The 19,332-nt window shown below is 37.4% G+C and overlaps 1 protein-coding gene across 2 annotated transcripts in view; it reads left to right on the top strand.

Annotated features, from left to right (window-relative positions):
* Positions 1-975: 975 nt before the first annotated feature.
* The window catches only part of SLC4A10 (solute carrier family 4 member 10), a 245,610-nt gene continuing 227,253 nt past the window's right edge, over positions 976-19,332 (top strand). For both annotated transcript variants that reach the window (XM_055572418.1, XM_055572417.1), the window contains exon 1: positions 976-1,056. In XM_055572418.1, coding sequence (XP_055428393.1) covers positions 976-1,056 — 81 coding nt within the window. The remainder of the gene's footprint in view (positions 1,057-19,332) is intronic.

Raw genomic sequence — 19,332 nt, 5'->3', positions numbered from 1 at the left:
TATCAGTTTTCTATCATCAGAGTATTTTATTAATCTTAAAATTCCTTAATTCTACTCTGTTGTGGTAAAAGAAAGCATTATAAGAATCTCAATGAACACAAATAATATGCAATGAAAAACCACAATAAAAATGCCAATAACATAGGTTTAATTTCCTAGATTTAGATTTAACCATGCACTTTTGGAATTTGATAATAGCATTTTGTGTTTTGCATATTAAGTTCTATAGGAGATTTTGTACCTTTTATTAATAGTATAAAAATTATTTTGATTTGAAGTGTGTTGGTCTGAAAGATATGAAATAAAAATAGTTCCTGAGAATTAAAAAGTAAATATGCACTTACTTATTTATCTATCTGCTATTATACACAATTATCAAAGATTTCCAGAAGAAAAATTCATCATTTTTAGGAAATTCTAATTTTGATGGGTTGGATAAGTGACGATGCACATGGTTTGGAAGAAAGAGTCCTTTAAGAGAGAGTACAATGTTGCTTCTTAAATCATTAAAGCTTAGTCATATGTGGAGAAAATTGCCCAATAATTAAGAACTAACGCTTTAACATGGCAACAGATGCATTGGACAGTTAATTAAATAGAACATTGCTTATTTGTAAAGAAATGACAAAAAATTCAAACTTTCCTGGGCACGTGAAATCTTTATAGTATCAGAAGTGGGAAACCTGAAAGACGTGACTCATTCTCTGTTTGGATGATGCAGAATTGCTCTAAGCAGTAAGCTTACTGTTTTCAGACAGCATTAGCAGCTTCAGCACATACAACTGTGTCATCCTCTCTTAATACGCAGTGTTTATAACTGCAAAGGGGAGATGATAAACAGCATATGAGATCTGATATTTTCATGATGACTTAAACAGATACTGATGGACAGATCTGCTGTTTGATGTTTTCTTCACTAGCCCTGAAGATGCTGAGACATAGAGGTGGCTGTGATTATCTTTTGTAAGACAGGAAATGCAATCTTTAGGGATCTCTGGAAATAGAAAGGTCATGCAGTCTGGAACCTGTGAGTCTTTTCAATCTCTAAGTCATCAGGTATGACCTCATGAATTATGATGATGCTGTTAGATTGTAGAGTTATTGCTTTTTCTAGCTCATTTAGAATATATTAATCAATGTAATTGTTTATTATTAGATTCTCCTTAGGATATTTGAACAAGTAATATTTATAGTAATAGATGCCAGATAAACAATATGAGTTTTAGAAATGTGTGTGTGTGTTAAGTTTGTTTTTACTTTAGCTTTTTATGGGGAAGTGGGAAGTAAAGAAAGAGATCCTTTGTATGTGATTAAGGGCAAGGTTTGGGGCGCTACAGATTTTTCCAGATTAAACCTGAATACAGTCAAATTGCAGCTTTTATTTTGAATGATAAAAATAGCATAAATCTTTCATACTGATAAGTATACACCATAGCTAGCTGCTTATATATAGTGACATATTAAATTTTTTTATCTGGGATTTCTTAAGCATAGAAATAGATGTAACTGCCACTGTACTGTGCAACCACACACAGCAACCCAACTGTGATGAGTAGAATTTACGTTTATCAGCATCTGAGCTATTTTCTTGAAATTATCTTTCAGTATCTAAATTGTTTTAAAAGGCATTGCTTTTAATTATATTTCAGATCTATTGACGTAATGATGCTTTGGTTCCTTAATGTAGAGATCTGCTAAGGCACTGCTTATAGATTAAAGCAGATAATAAATCTGTTTTTTTTTCTTTGTTTTTTTACAAAGAAATCCGGTGACGTATAAGCTTGTTTAAGATTTTTGATCCAGAGATATTCTACTTTTGCTTACTTTCATTTTCAAAATGAAAGACTTAATTATATTAAACATGTTAACTACAAAGAATAGAAAATCATCACATCAAAGAATTTGGATTTATATATTCATTTTATTCTGAAACTCTGCTATTTATTTTAAACCATTTTCACCTATCATGTTATAATGCATTTAACTTTGTTTTTTTATAGCATATCCTCAGGGTTACATGCTTGGATAAGAAGCCTTGCCTCTGTTTGACATTCAAGTTTTGAAGGAATTTTTTTTTTTTTTTTTGTATTACACATATTTCTGCCTCAGTATTAGGAGACCTGGCAGATACTTGCCAAGGCATCCCATATTAAATGAACAAAAACAGAGAAAATGTTGCAGCATTTCTCAGAAGATAGTTTTGTCTTCATGATTCCATAGCTTGATTAGGGTTTAATACCCCATCAAGGTAAAATGTTGTGTTAAATATGAATGTACTTATCAAAGACTAAAATGGAAATCTTAAACAGTGATTTGATTCAGTTAAGGGGTCAGTTTCTCCTTTTTAATTGAAAGCACACTAAAAATTATGCTTACTGATATTGACTATTATTTTTTATATGCTATTCAGACTACTTAGCCTGCTTAGATTCTTATTAGCAGGGAAGTTTGCCATATTCTTAAGCTTGATTAGTTTTGGAATGATTTGAATATACCTTTTAGTTGCTACAAAACCTGTTTAATCTGTTAGAATTTATTTCCAGTATTTGCATGTATTAGTCACTATGAGTACATTCTGTTTCTTGGCATTGCTTTGGGATTCCTCTAAGTATTGGTTTCACAACATTCTGCTAGATTTTTCACTGTGTTTGTGACCTTTTAAAAGAACCAAACCATAAAGATTTTTAGTTACTTTCTTCAGTGACACTTAAATGAGGATATCTCAATAATTCTGTAAGGTGAAAAAATTACAGTCTTAGTCTCATTTCTTTTACAAGGTGGATAAAAGTGTTTCTCTGTTGCTATGTCAGAGTATATAACATTAAAAAGTAAATATTAGTTAGAATGTCAGAGACATTTAATATAATGTCAATCTTTTTCCTGTACAGCAAGATGATCTTGACCTTTAGAATGGTGAAATTGATTGTAAATCTGTTCAGTAACAATTGGTCATCTTCTTTTTGTAATGGTTGCCTTTATTGGTACCATTTTATACATGCATTTCATTATACATTGTAAAGATTTTTAAAGGTAAGCTGTCTATAAACAACTATTTGGGTAATTGTTCAATTCAGTGAGCATTATGTGAAAGCTGATCATTTGCACAGTATTGTATTTGGTGTTGAAAGGAATACAGAAAAGAAAGAGTTGTTTCCTGTTTCCAAGATTATGAGAAAATGTACATAATGAATTATGCTCATATTTTGAATTGCCTTTTCAAAAGTGGTATGCTACTATCAGTTCTAATTTATTAATTGGTGAACCTTAGGATGAGTTACATATAATTCTTTTTTCCTCATGTAAATCTCTTGATATTAGAGACATTAAAGATTGGATCAAACTATAAAATCAAGCATTATATAATTTTGATAACTGCATTAACTTCTTTTATAATAAAATTATTTTTATTAGGGCATTATAAACTGTTAATAAAATTCAGTTCAGTTCAGTTCAGTTCAGTCGCTCAGTTGTGTCCGACTCTTTGCAACCCCATGAATCGCAGCACGCCAGGACTCCCTGTCCATCACCAACTCCTGGAGATCACCCAAACTCATGTGCATCGAGTCGGTGATGCCGTCCAGCCATCTCATCCTCTGTTGTCCCCTTCTCCTCCTGCCCCCAATCCCTCCCAGCTTCAGGGTCTTTTCCAATGAGTCAACTCTTCACATGAGGTGGCCAAAGTATTGGAGTTTCAGCCTTGTACATTGTATAAGCCATAGTTTTCAATTTGAGAGCAAAAATATTGGCAGCATGCAGAAGCAGGGACCCCCAACTATCATTTCAAAACAGGGATGTGACCAATTTTGTATAATCCAGTTTGGGGATGGTTTAGTCACCAAGTTGTATCTGACTCTTGCGACCCCATGTACTGTAGCCTGACAGGCTCTTCTGTCCATGGGGATTCTCTAGGCAAGAATACTGGAGTGGGTTGCCATTTCCTTCTCTAGGGGATCTTCCTGACCCAGGAATTGAACCCAGGTCTCCTGCATTGCAGGAAGATTTCTTTACCAACTGAGCTATATAGGTTATTATGGAAGGGGATTTTGATTTCATAGGGATTAAGTTTTGGAAGTAAGGAGTTGTAAGTTTTGAACTGTTTGATGCTAGGTAGGTCAGGGTCATTTGGGGAGCCTGTTGAATAAATTGGGGAGGATAGGATTTACCTTAAGCTCTGAGGAAGGGGACTGGGAGGAACTAGTAGGGAAGTAGACCTTAACCATCTGGCTGTTGGACATCCACGCACAACTGTCTTCTCTTTCATACCAGTGTGCTGGCTGAAAGCAGCATGGAGGTGGGTTGTTATTGTTCAGTTGCTCAGTTGTGTCCGACTCTTTGCAACCCCATGGGCTGCAGCATGCCAGGCTTCCCTGTCCTTCACCATCTCCCGGAGCTTGCTCATGTCCATCGAGTTGGTGATGCCATCCAACCATCTCATCCTCTGTTGTCGCCTTCTCCTCCTGCCTTCAATCTTTCCCAGCATCAGGGTCTTTGCCAATGAGTCAGTTCTTCGCATCAGGTGGCCAAAGTATTGGAGTTTCAGCTTCAGCATCAGTCTTTCCAATGAATATTCAGAACTGATTTCCTTTAGGATGGACTGGTTGGATCTCCTTGCAGTCCAAGGGACTCTCAAGAGTCTTCTCCAACACCACAGTTCAAAAGTATCAATTCTTTGGCACTCAGTCTTCTTTATGGTCCAGATCTCACATCTATACATGACTATTGGAAAAACCATAGCTTTGACTATATGGACCTTTGTTGGCAAAGTAACATCTCTGCTTTCTAATATGCTGTCTAGGCTTGTTTTCCTTCCCTGGTGGCTCAGAGGTTAAAGCGTCTGCCTGCAATACGGGATACCTGGATTCAATCCCTGGATCAGGAAGATCCCCTGGAGAAGGAAATGGCAACCCACTCCAGTATTCTTGCCTGGAGAATCCCATGGACAGAGGAGCCTGGTGGGCTCCAGTCCACAGGGTTGCAAAGAGTTGGACACGACTGATCAACTTCACTCACTCAGGCTTGTTTTAGCTTTTCTTCCAGGGAGCAGGCATCTTTTAATTTCAGGGCTACAGTCACCATCTGCAGTGATTTTTGGGCCCAAGAAAATAAAATCTCTCACTGATTGCATTGTTTTCCCATCTATTTGCCATGAAGGGAGGTGGGTAGAGAAGATGCAAAAACCTTATTTCTCTGGAATCCCAGGCTGGTGCATGCTGTCCAATAATGCTTTTTTTCTTGAATTAAAGCAATAGAGAATTATTTACAAGTTCTTCTGGTTTGTATAGTATGGTAGTTAAGCATCCAGACTGCCATGATCACTAGATTCAAGTCTTACCATATCAAATCATACACCACTTACCAGCTGTATGATTTGTGGGCAAGTTACTTAACCTTTCTGGGTTTCAGTTTTCTCAGTGTGATACAGACATAGTAATGGTGCCTGTGGCAAAGAATTGTGAAGGTCAAATGGGTTAAGGCATGTAAAGCACCTTAAGAGTTCTGAAATATACTAAGCACACTACTGCCAACGTTACTTAGTGGCAGACATTATTATATAAATTCTTAGAGCTAGGATGAGCTATTGGTAATGGTCATTGTGAGTTTAATTTTGACCTCTCACCATCATTCTTCTTATCAAGTAAGAAATTCAGCTCAAAACACTTCATAACAGAAGACTACTGAGTCTTTGGAAAGGCTTAACAGTAGTATCAGGTCTTTTTTAAAAAATGCTAGTTAGAGATTAAAATTAAGGAGTAAAAATCAAGGTTTAAATAAAATAATAGAGAAGTTATAGAGCTTAGGTTTATTGACCTGAGTTATTTTTTAAATCATAAAAAATATCCTTGATGAAGACTCTTCACTCATATTTATACATAGCTTGTTTTAGTAATTTTATTTGTTAATGAAAACTTATATTCTAGATGAAAGACTAAAATGAAATATAAATACAATACTATATATGAATACAGCAGTTCAAGTTCCTGTTTGATAGAGTATAATATTTTGAATTACTGATGCTTATTTAATGTAAAGACATCAGTGTGCTTAAAAACTGTCAAACTCCTAAGTACACATGTGTAATTTAGTGCTTGGATGAAACCTAAATCTAAATCTTAAGTAATCTTGTGTTACATTTTGTGACATTTTTGCATTTTAGTTCTCTTTTGAGTACTTTTCTCAATGTGCAGCTATTTCCCTTGAATTGGCACAAGGTCGATCAAATTGCCGATCAAATTTCAGCACAATGCAATTTGTTAAAGCAAACAAAAAGCCAAACATGCAAAACCCTGTAGTATTGCAGTAAGCGCAGTACAGGGCAAGGATATAAAGACCAACAGGTCCTTGCCTTCAGGAAATCATAGATAGTGAATCGTAAACACTAAATACAAATGACTATAACAGGATGTGGAAAGTAGTAAGTGCCATAGAGTTTCAAAAATGAGATGAAAGAGGCATAAATCATTCTGCTGAGTTCAGCTGGCAGAATATTTCAAGCTAAGTGAGGAGAGAGAAAGAAAAGCTAGAAGAGGAGTTGGGGAAGTATGTCAAGGGGCATATGAGGTAGATAGACCTTGAAGACTGGCCAAGACGGGAAAAAGGTCATATTGGGTAGAGGAAATGACATGAGCAAAAGTTGGGAGACAGAAAGCGAATAATATGTTTGAGTAGTATGGAATGGTTCATTTTGGTCTATAGCCCAGTCGGGTAACTCAGACTATCAAAGAAAAGATTTGTTGGGACCAGATAATGTAGAATCTTGAGTGTTATATTATGAATTTCTAAACTGAGAACATTTCTGTGCTGAACTAATTATTTTTGGGAGAAAATAAAATAAAAGATTAAAAAAAACCAGCACCTATATTTTGCAATCATATTCAGAGCTCTAACCCTCCTGAGACTTTGAAAATGAAAATTAAATTCCTGAGTAGATTTAGTAGTTAGTAGACAAGGTAGGGGGTAGAAGCAAAATGAAGGATTTTAATCAAATTCTCTATCAGAGTTGCACGTGAGAGTATTTCTTGGTCTGTCCACAACCACTCAGGAGCCCTAGATTTCAGACCCTAAGAGACCTCCTGCTTGTCCCTGATGTAAACTCCCTTTTATTGTTAAGTAATCAGCTTTAGCTTTGGCTTTATTTTAGACATTTCCTAGACCAAGGACAATCTAGAAGGATCATTTTAATACAATGAATATGCATATCACTATGGTGAATATTTGGATAATAAAGACTTTGTCTTAGGAAAAATTGGAAGGAGAAATTGCTACTGATAATCATGGAAGTTACAGGGATATTTAAGCTCTGCTTATTGCTAATATAGCAATGATAAAGTAAGTGTCATTGCTAATACCTTTAATATCATCTATAAATTTTCTGTTCCATACACCAGAACTTATTTAGTATTGTGTGAGGTTAGCAAAAAGGCTGGGTAACATCCAAGAGCAGATCTCCCTTAGGTGTGACATCTGAGATGTGACTTTTGTTATCAGGAGGATAGCATTTGTGCAAGGGAACTGAAAAAATTGGAACTGAATAGTCTCATTTAGTACATCATCCATATAAACGATGGAAGTAAACATGGAATTCCACAGTGTGAGTAAAAATGAAACCAGACACTGTTGCTCTTCTGACCCTTTATTTAGAGCAATAGCAGACCCATGTAATTGAGAGTACTCAGTTTCTTTCTGTAGAATACTGCATTATTTGAAAAACCCATTTTTCTAGAAGTTCCTATGAAGTTGTTCTTATTAATCCTCTGGCTTCACGTTGCCTTGGGAAATAGCTATACATATGGTAGTGGCCCAGAAAATTGTCAATACTTATTTTAGAACCATAGATACATTTCTGGGAGAAACTTTGGAGAATACTGGATTTTAGGGTTTTTTTAAACTTTTAAACATTCAAACACATTTTAGCTTGCTTGCATGCTCAGTCATTCAGTTGTATCTGACTCTGCAACCCCCATGGACTATATAGCCTGCCAGGCTCCTCTGTCCATGGGATTTTCCAGGCAAGAATACTGGAGTGGTTTACCATTTCCTCCTCCAGAGGATCTTCTTGACCCGGGGATCAAACTCATGTCTCCTGCTCCTGCATTGGCAGGCAGATTCTTTACCACTGAACCGCCAGAAAGCCCTCCTTAAAAAACAGATAAAAGACATTTACTGAAATGATCCTTTCCTTATCCCAAGTCTTTTAGAAAATGATACTACAGGAATATAAATAAGTTAAAAAGACAATTGAATAATCTTTGTTCAAATTTCTCTTTGTAAAAGGCAACGGAACTTGGTTCATTAAATATTGCAATGCAAAATATGCTGCATATAAATGTATATTATCTATTTCGAGCCATTCCTTTTTTTTGGTCAAAATTTTATTCAAACTCATAATAACTTATTGAGTCTATTGTGTAGTGTGGAGGGAGGCAGGATAGCACAGTAGTTAAGAGCCAGAGTTATGGAGCTGGATCTGTTTGTTTAGATCCTATATCCTCCATTTACAGACATAGTTTATTTTAGTAATGTTATCTAATCTCTCTCTTCCTCAGTACTGTCATCTATAAAATGAGGATACTAATGTGCTAATCTCTAGGCTTGTGATGAAAATAAAATTAATGAATTAGCATAAGTAAATTACTTGAAACAGTGCCTAGCTTAACAAATATTGCTTATTAAAATTAGTCCCCACTAAACTAGGTAAAGTTAAGGAGAAAGCTACAAAAGATAAACAAGATATAAAATAAATCCATCACTTGAAGGAATTTGTGTGTGTGTGTGCTCAGTTGTGTCCAGCTCTTTGCAACCTCATGGACTGTAGCCTGCCAGGCTCCTCTGTCCATGCAATTTTCCAGGCAAGAATACTGGAGCGGATTGCCATTTCTTCCTCCACGATCTTCCTGACCCAGCGAGCGAACCCCTATCTCTTGCGTCTCCAGCATTGGCAGGCAGAGTCTTTACCACTAGATTCACCTGGGAAGGAATTTACATTTTAGTATGTGTAAAGTATGATATATAATGTTATATATATAACACGCATACACACAAATACACATATTTAGTACATATGTATGTATAGTGTGTTAGTTGCTCAGTCGTGTCTGACCCTTTGTGACCCCATGAACTGTAGCCTGCCAGACTCCCCTGTCCATGGAATTCTCCAGGCAAGAATGCTGGAGTGGGTTGCCATTCCCTTCTCCAGGGGATCTTCCCAACCCGGGGATTGAACCTGGGTCTCCTGCATTGCAGGCAGACGCTTTTACCATCTGAGCCACCCAATAACACCCATATATACATACATACTGGAGAAGGCAATGGCACACCACTCCAGTACATACATACACACATATATAATAGCTTGTCTAAGATCAAAATTGCCTACAAAAGATAGGATGATATGGGGTTCAAACCAGGAGGTCTAACTGAGCTCTTGCTCTTAACTACTGTGTTATGTATATGGCTTAGAGCTATATACATTCAAATTAGATTTTAAATAGCTATGTATAAGTTCATATATTGTAAATGCCAAATTGAGACGAGAGACATCAAGGTAAACTGAAAGTGCTGTGGAAGACTTCATGGAACAAGGGTGACAGGTTTTATATGACCCACTCTTCTATCTCTTTTTTACTGCAAATAACACATGTAAAGTCTTTAGCACAGTTTCTACCATAGGTACTCAATAAATTATAGTTGTTACTATTATCATAATCTTTCTGATAATTTCTTCTAGATCTCCCCTAATTGGACAATGTGCTGTTTGAAACCCTTAATTCTAATCTATACTCATGACTTAAATTACCCACCAGTGATTCTTAATTGTCATTATGCATCAAAATCAAATGTCTAGCTTTTAAAAAATACTGATGCTCTAGGCTTATTTCAGAAGTATTAAATAAAATCTATGGATTTATAACCCATGTTTTTATATTTGCAAGAAACTTTCCAAGTGAATCTGATGGGCAGGCAAAATTGAGAACTGCTGCTTTGCATGGTGATGACTTGCAAATCTGTACCTTAAATCCGCACTTTAACCTCTGTCTAGCGTTCCAGACATAGCATCTCTGCTCGTTTATCTTGTCAATATCTCAAACTTGGTATATCCTAAGCAAAACTTACTATTTTATCTTCAAAACCTCTTTGTTTTTCCTAGCATGATGACCTAGTAATAATTCTCAACTTTTTAATCCCAATCATAGGTCCAATTACTCACCAAGTTATGTAGAGTGTTTCTCCTAAGGAGTCCAGAATTTACCTTTTGTTTCCATTCCCCATTGTCTTGACCTCAGTGTAAATTCACATTCATTTCTCACCTGAACTGTTATAGTCATTTCTTAATTGATATTTCTTTTTCTTCCCATTGCTCATCTCCAAAGCAGCCTATTCACCAATCAGCTGCCGGAGTAGTCTTTCTAAGATGGAAACCAGGAACAGATATTTCCCTACTTAAATTCATTCTAAGGCTCCCCATTACTTTCATAATTTTTGGAGTTCAGATAAGTGAGAACATGCAATACTTATCTTCCCCTCTGTGACTTATTTCATTTAGCATAGTGCCCTCAAGCTTTATCCATTTCACTGCAAATGGCAAGATTGCCTTCTTCCTCATGGCTAAATAATACTCCGTTGCATTTACTCCATTCATTCATTTATTGATATACACTTAGATTGTTCCCATATTTTGGATATTGTCAGCAGTGTGGCAGTGAACATGGAAGTGCAGATACCTCTTTGAGACAGTTATTTTATTACCTTCGAATACATACCCAGAAGCGGTACTGCTAGATCATATGGTAGTTCTATTTTTAATTTTTTGAGGAATGAGGAAGTGACATTTAAACTTAGCCATTTTTAGTTAAACTCACTCTAAATTCTACTAGTTAGAGACAGACTCTCTCAAACGTTTTAAAATGCTGTTCTCTTTGCCTATGTCTTTAGTCCCTCATTTCACTTGTTTTTACCTGGTTAACTATTTCTTATGTCTCAAGATTTATTTATATTAAGCACTGCCTCCTTTTGAAACATTCCTTCATCTCTTCAGAGTGAATTAGATGTTTTTTACATGTGTTCTTATGGATTCTAGTATTTACCTTAAATGAAGCCCAATACATGCAGTATTGAAGCTGTTGATTTTCCTGTCTTGACTCTGAGCTGTTTCAAAGGCCAAATGTCTTTTACTTTTTCACACCAGCACTAATATTGTTCCTGGCACACCATAACTATTTAATAAATTTTTGTTGAATATCCAAATGGGTAATTAGTATGAAATGTTTGTGTAAACATATAGTCTAGGTCACTTTGTACACCATTAGGAATTTATATTCACTGAGGTGTATAAGTCTTTCCCATTTACTATTTCCTATCTATTTCTTTGCACTGATCACTGAGGAAGGCTTTCTTATCTCTCCTTGGTGTTCTTTGGAACTCTGCATTCAAATGGGTATATCTTTCCTTTTCTCCTTTGCATTTCACTTCTCTTCTTTTCTCAGCTATTTGTGAGGCCTCCTCAGACAACCATTTTTCCTTTTTGCATTTCTTTTTCTTGGGAATGGTCTTGATCACTGCCTCCTATACAATGTCACAAACCTCCATCCATAGTTTTTCAGGCACTCGATCAAATCTAGTCCCTTGAATCTATTTCTCACTTCCACTGTATAATCATAAGGGATTTGATTTAGGTCATATCTGAATGGTCTGGTGGTTTTCCCCACTTTCTTCAATTTAAGTCTGAATTTGGCAATAAGGAGTTCATGATCTGAGCCACAATCAGCTCCCAGTCTTGTTTTTGCCAACTGTATAGAGCTTCTCCATCTTTGGCTGCAAAGAATATAATCAATCTGACTTTGGTATTGACCATCTGGTGATGTCCATGTGTAGAATCTTCTCTTGTGTTGTTGGAAGAGGGTATTTGCTATGACCAGTGCGTTCTCTTGGCAAAACTCTTTTAGCCTTTGCCCTGCTTCATTCTGTACTCCAAGACCAAATTTGCCTGTTACTCCAGGTGTTTCTTGACTTCCTAGTTTTGCATTCCAGTCCTCTATAATGAAAAGGACATCTTTTTTGGTGTTAGTTTTAGATGGTGTTATAGGTCTTCATAGAACCGTTCAACTTCAGCTTCTTCAGCATTACTAGTTGGGGCACAGATTTGGATTACTGTTGTATTTGAATGGCTTGCCTTGGAAATGAACTGAGATCATTCTGTCATTTTTGAGATTGCATGCATGTACTGCATTTTGGACTCGTTGGTTGACTATGATGACTACTCTATTTCTTCTAAGGGATTCTTGACCACAATAGTAGACATAATGGTCATCTGCATTAAATTCACCCATTCAAGTCAGTTTTAGTTTGCTAATTCCTAAAACATCGATTTTCACTCTTGCCATCTCCTGTTTGATCACTTCCAATTTGCCTTGATTCCTGGACCTAACATTCCAGGTTCCTATGTAATATTGCTCTTTACAGCATCAGACTTTACTTCTATCACCAGTCACATCCACAACTGGGTGTTGTTCTTGCTTTGGCTCCATCTCTTCATTCTTTCTGGAGTTATTTCTCCACTGTTCTCCAGTAGCATATTGGACACCTACCGACCTGGTGAGTTCATTTTTCGGTGTCCTATCTTTTTGTCTTTTCATACTGTTCATGGGTTTCTCAAGGCAAGAATACTGGAGTGGTTTGCCATTCCCTTCTCCAGTGGACCACGTTTTGTCAGAACTCTCCACCATGACCCGTCAATCTTGGGTGGCCCTACATGGAATGGATCATAGTTTCATTGAGTTAGACAAGGCTGTGGTCCACGTGATCAGATTGGTTAGTTTTCTGTGACTGTGGTTTTCAGTCTGTCTGCCCTCTGATGAAAAAGGATAAGAGGCTTATGGAAGCTTCCTTAGGGGAGAGACTGACTGAGGAGGAAACTGGGTCTTGTTCTGATGGGCGGGGCCGTGCTCAGTTCAGTTCAGTCACTCAGTCACGTCCAACTCTTTGTGACCTCATGGACTGCAGCACGCCGGGCATCCCTGTCCATCATCAACTCCTGCAGTTTACTCAAACTCATGTCCATTGAGTCGGTGATGCCATCCAACCATCTCATCCTCTGTTGTTCCCTTTTCTTCCTGCCTTCAATCTTTCCCAGCATCAGGGTCTTTTCAAATGAGTCAGTCCTTCACATCAGGTGGCCAAAGTATTGGAGGTTCAGCCTCAACATCAGTCCTTCCAATGAATATTCAGGACTAATTTCCTTTAGGATGAACTGGTTGGATTTCTTTGCAGTCCAAGGGACTCTCAAGAGTCTTTTCCAACACCACAGTTCAAAAGCATCAATTCTTTAGCACTCAGCTTTCTTTATAGTCCAACCCTCACATCCATACGTGACTACTGGAAAAACCATAGCCCTGATTATACATACCTTTGTTGGCAAAGTAATGTCTCTGTTTTTTAATACGCTGTATAGGTTGGTCTTAACTTTTCTTCAAAGGAGTAAGCATCTTTTAATTTCATGGCTGCAGTCACCATTTGCAGTGATTTTGGAGCCCCCCAAAATAAAGTCAGCCACTGTTTCTACTGTTTCCCCATCTATTTGCCATGAATTGATGGGACCAGATGCCATGATCTTAGTTTTCTCAATTTACTGGGCCACACTCAGTAAATCTTTAATCCAATTTTCTGTTGATGGGCGGGGCTGTGTTCCCTCCCTTTTATGTGACCTGAAGCCACACTATGGTGGAGGTAACGAAGATAATGGTGACCTCCTTCAAAAGGTCCCATGCATGCACTTCTACACTCAGTGCCACCAGCCCTGCAGCAGGCCAGCGCCAACCCTTGCCTCCACCAGAGACTCCTGGGCCCTCATGGGCTAGTCTGGGTCAGTCTCTTTTGGGGTCACTGCTCCTTTCTCTTGGGTCCTGGTGCACACGGTGTTTTGTTTGTCCTCTCCACGAATTTGTTTCCCCAGTCCTGTGTAAGTTCTCACAGCTCTGAGTGAGTGAGTGAAGTCGCTCAGTCATGTCTGACTCTTTGCCACCGCATGGACTATAGCCTACCAGGCTCCTCAGTCCATGGAATTCTCCAGGCAAGAATACTGAAGTGGGTTGCCATTTCCTTCTCCAGGGCGTCTTCCCAACCCAGGGATTGAATCCAGGTCTCCTGCATTGTAGGCAGACGCTTTACCATCTGAGCCACCAGGGAAGCTCACAGCTCTATGGTGGGGTTAATAGCAACCTCCTTCAAGAGGTCTTATACCATACACAGGTTTATTGCACCCAGAGCCCCTGCCCCTGCAGCAGTCCACTGCTGACCCATACCTCCTCAGGAAACATTCAAACACTGTTCTGTCTCAGTCTCTGTGGGGTCCCTGGGTCCTGGTGCATACAAGGTATGTTTGAGCCCTCTGAGCTTCTCTTGCGGGTATGGGGTTTGATTCTAAATGTCATTTCACCTCTTCTACCATCTTGCTGGGGCTTCAAAGACTAGAGATCTCTTCAGAAAAAATTAGAGATAGCAAGGGAATATTTCATGCAAAGATGGGCTCAATAGACAGAAATGGTATGCACCTAACAGAAGCAGAAAATATTAAGAAGAGGTGGCAAGAATACACAGAAGAACTGTACAAAAAAGATCTTCACTACCCAGATAATGATGGTGTGATTACTCACTTACAGCCATACATCCTGGAATGTGAAGTCAAGTGGGCTTTAGGAAGCATCACTACGAACAAAGCTAGTGGAGGTGATGGAATTCCAGTTGAGCTATTTCAAATCCTAAAAGATGATGCTGGGAAAGTGCTTCACTCAATATGCCAGCAAATTTGGAAAACTCAGCAGTGGCCCCAAGACTGAAACAGGTCAGTTTTCATTCCAATCCCAAAGAAAGGCAATGCCAAAGAATGCTCAGACTACCACACAAATGCACTCATCTCACATGCTAGAAAAATAATGCTCAAAATTCTCCAAGCCGGGCTTCAACAGTATGTGAACCATGAACTTCCAGATGTTCAAGCTGGATTTAGAAATGGCAGAGGAACCAGAGATCAAATTGCCAACATCCGTTGGATCATCAAAAGAGCAAGAGAGTTCCAGAAAAACATCTATTTCTGCTTTATTAACTATGCCAAAGCCTTTGACTGTGTGGATCACAACAAACCAGAAAATTCTTCAAGAGATGGGAATACCAGACCACCTGACTTGTGTCCTGTGAAATCTGTATGCAGGTCAAGAAGCAACAGTTAAAATTGGAGATGAAACAATGGACTGGTTCCAAATCGGGAAAGAAGTACATCAAGGCTGTATATTGTCACCCTGCTTATTTAACTTATATGCAGAGTACATCATGAGAAATGTTAGGCTGGATGAAGAACAAGCTGAAGCTGTTGAAGCTGAAACTCCAATACTTTGGCCACCTGATGCGAAGAACTGACTCATTGGAAAAGACCCTGATTCTGGGAAAGATTGAGGGCAGGAGGAGAAGGGGATGACAGAGGAAGAGATGGTTGGATGGCATCACTGACTCAATGGGCATGAGTTTGAGTAAACTGGGCGAGTTGGTGATGGACAGGAAGGTCTGTCGTGCTGCAATCCAGGGGGGTTGGGAATTGCCAGTCATGACTGAGCGACTGAACTGAACTGAGCTGAACTGATTCCCACTGCTTGTATAGATAACTGGCATATGTTAAATTATTAGTAAATATTAGCTCAATAGGTGCATTATGTTATATAAGTCTAAGAATACTAAAGTATAAGTTTATTGAGGGTTTTTTGTGCTGTGAATTAGAGATTAGAAAATTTGATAATAGTTACAATGAACTATAATAGTAGCATAATAAACATTAATAATAGAATAATTTTAAGAAGATAATACTACCCTGGTAGGTATTTTCTGAAAGGATAGCAAAGATAAAGGAAAATCAGGAGACTTTCTGTAAAACTACAAAGTAGAATACCCACAGCTAGTTTTTCTTTCTCCCAAAATCCCATGAAGAAAAGAAGTAATGGTATTTTTAACCTTTTTTCTAGGCTAATACTATATTAAGGTGTGGAGAATGGGAGAGGAAAAGAAAACAGTGGCATGTTTTGCCAGTCGAAAAACAGGAGGAAAATGCCGAATGATGTGACTAATGGAGAAAATAGAATTGTTAACTGGCAGTGGCAAAAGCTGAGAAACAGCCCAGTGTATACTGAAACATCCTGAACAGCACCGGATACCTCTGAAAGAGAGAATCAAGCTGCTAGTGTAGTGCATTGAAATTCAATCATATTTCTGGATCATCCTCCTTCACTTCAATCAACCGGCAAATATTCCAATGTCACTCCATCAGACAACTGAAGTTTTATTATAGGGAGGGGGTAAAATAGAATCTCTTTGGACTAAGAAACCCAGGAACAGATAAATTCATAAAACAGCATATTAAAAACAACTTCAGTAAGAATACTGTGATCCCAACTCTCCTCCATTTTGCTCCTAGAAAGTTGACAGCAAGGCTTTCGTCTGCCAGGCAGGATAATAAAAGATACAAGTGGACTCAACAAGCTCAGGACAAATGTCCCAGACATATTGACATCAGGGTTCCCCCAAGAAACAACCAAACCAAATCACTTTACAGTATTCTCAAAGCTGACAAGTCCTATCCAAATACACAGGGCTTCCAACTCACTTTTTGATTTCATCCTTGTACATATGAGCATGAAAGCAAAGAATGTAAGACCTCTGAGGAGAACTTCTAACATAAAAGATAGAGACCAATGAATTTTTTTTAAATTTGATATGAAAAACAAAGGTAACTAAAGAAAAAGTAAACAAGTAGAACTACATCAAATTAAAAATCTGTAAAGGAAACTATCCACAAAAAATAAGGCAACCTACTGAATGGGAGAAAATATTTGCAAATCATATATCTGATAAGGGATAAATATGTAGAGAACTCATACAACTCAGTAGCAAAAAGGATTGGATTAAAAAGTGGGCAGAACTCCCGAATAGACTTTTTTTTTCCACAGAAAATGTGTGGACACCCAACAGGTACATAGAAAGTTGCTCACTAATTATCACGGAAATGCAAATGAAAACCACAGTAAGATATCACTTCACACATGTTAAAATGGCTGTTATCAAAAAACCAACAAATGGCAAGTGTTGGAGAGGATGTGAAGAAAGGGAATCCCTATGTACTGTTGGTGGAAATGTAAACTGGGGAAACCACTATGGAGACTCCTCAAAATTAGAACTACCAAATGTCCCAGCAATTCCACATCTGGGTATTTATCCAAAGAAAACAAAAGCACTAACTCAAAAGATACATATATATGTCCTAACATTCATGAAAGTAATGTTTAAATTTATCTTATTTTAATTTTGTTTTTCTTTATATCCTTCATTTTCTTGGCTCAGGATTCTTTCTTGCATCTCAGACATTCTTTCTGGGATAGTTTTATTTCCTCCTGATGTATGTTCCTTTAGAAAGGGTGCCTTAGTGATAAATTCTCTTAATTTCTATTTGTCTAAAGTACGTTTCTTGAATGATAGCTTAACTAAATATTTACTTTTAGATTAATGATTTTTTCCTTAGTATTGTGAACATATTATTTTACTGTCTTCTGGCTTCTATTTTTATTAGTTTGTCATTCCTTTGTAGGTAATCTTTTTTTTCCTTGTTGCTTAAAAAATGTGTCATTCTGCAGTTCCACATGATATGTGTATGTGTGAATTGTCTTTTAATTATTCTGTTTGTAATTCATTGTGATTCCTGAATCTGAGGATTCATGTCTTCTATCAATTTTGGAAGATTTTCACCTATTTTCAAACAGTACTTCATTTTCTCTGTTCTCATTTTCTAGAACTCCAGGTATATGTTAGACTTTATCATATAATCCCTCATTTAAAAAATATCTACTTCTTATTTTTCACAATATTTTTCTGTGATACATTCTGTATAATTTTTTCAGATATTTCCCCCAATTCCTTAATTGTCTCTCCAGCCCGCTCTTTTACCCATTCATGGAATTTTAAATTTCAAGTATATTATATGTGTGTGTGTGTGTGTGTGTGTGTGTGTGTGTGTGTATAAAAGACCTACAAGACAGATGGAGGCTTGCAAGGCATTTTTATATGCAAGCAGTGTGAAGAGAGTAAAGACAGCATGAGGCAGCAGCAGGAAATTTAGCAGCAGTTAGCATTGTTTTTCAGAGAAGGCAATGGCACCCCTCTCCAGTACTCTTGCCTGGAAAATCCCATGGACGGAGGAGCCTGGTAGGCTCCAGTCCAGGGGTCGCTAAGAGTCGGGCCAACTAAACGACTTCACTTTCACTTTTCACTTTCATACATTGGATAAGGAAATGGCAACCCACTCCAGTATTCTTGCCTGGAGAATCCCAGGAACAGAGGAGCCTGATGGGCTGCCGTCTATGGGCTTGCACAGAGTCGGAAACGACTGAAGCGACTTAGCAGCAGCAGCATTGTTTTTCTGGGTACAAAACTGGGTTAATCTGGAGAAATGAGGATGTAAGAGGACTCAGTGACATGGCAGGAGTTGAGAAATCAAAACAAGCAAACAAATCTGGAGGATCACATGGGCAAACAAGACAGAGACTCAATTATAAAAAATGATTGCCCATTAGAATATTTTTGACCAATTGAAATTGTTCTTAATGTCTCATACACTTTTTATCCTTAAACCATCAGATGTAAGGCCCCCTAGGAGGCCTAACAGGAGAGAGAATATTCTTTGAATCACAGTGATGGTAATAAATGCAGTATTATATGTTGTGATGAAGGTAATCCTGAGCCAGAGATAGCTTAGCATTGCAAGATTTTCATCAGTAAGCTTCTCAGCATTTTAACATTTCAGTATTTCAAGCCTGACTCTGGACTACTTCATTTCCCTGTCATAACTCTGTAGTCTCTAATAGGTCTTTAAAATTTGCATGGGTGAAGTTTTCCAAGTAAAAGAGAGAAAAATCTTAAAATTTCTACACAATGATTAGTTTATGCTTTCTTATCCCTATTCCTATGACAGAGGGTTTTACTCTCCAATTCTTAGTCTCAGTTCTATTTTTTCTTGTATGTGTAAAAATGAAATAACACATTTACTTGGCATAAGCAAATGAAACCTAATTGCCACCTCCCCAGTTAGACAGTTTAGAAGTGGACTCATTGCCTTTTTATTAAAAAACACCAAAAGGAGAAAGATTTCTTGGGCTACTTTAGTATAAATATATTTCATATAATTCAGGTAGTACAGTGTATAAATTAGATGGATTGAACTTACATTACCATGAAATGGTATAGTCTATATTTTAAAATAGATACAAGATTTAAATACCTAATTGCAAAATAATATGCTAGTAAAAA

This window comes from Bubalus kerabau, chromosome 3 (genome assembly GCF_029407905.1).
Source record: "Bubalus kerabau isolate K-KA32 ecotype Philippines breed swamp buffalo chromosome 3, PCC_UOA_SB_1v2, whole genome shotgun sequence".
Taxonomy (NCBI): Eukaryota; Metazoa; Chordata; class Mammalia; order Artiodactyla; family Bovidae; genus Bubalus; species Bubalus kerabau.
The sequence above is the reverse complement of the archived record's forward strand: the minus strand, read 5'-3'. Positions and strand labels throughout refer to the sequence as shown.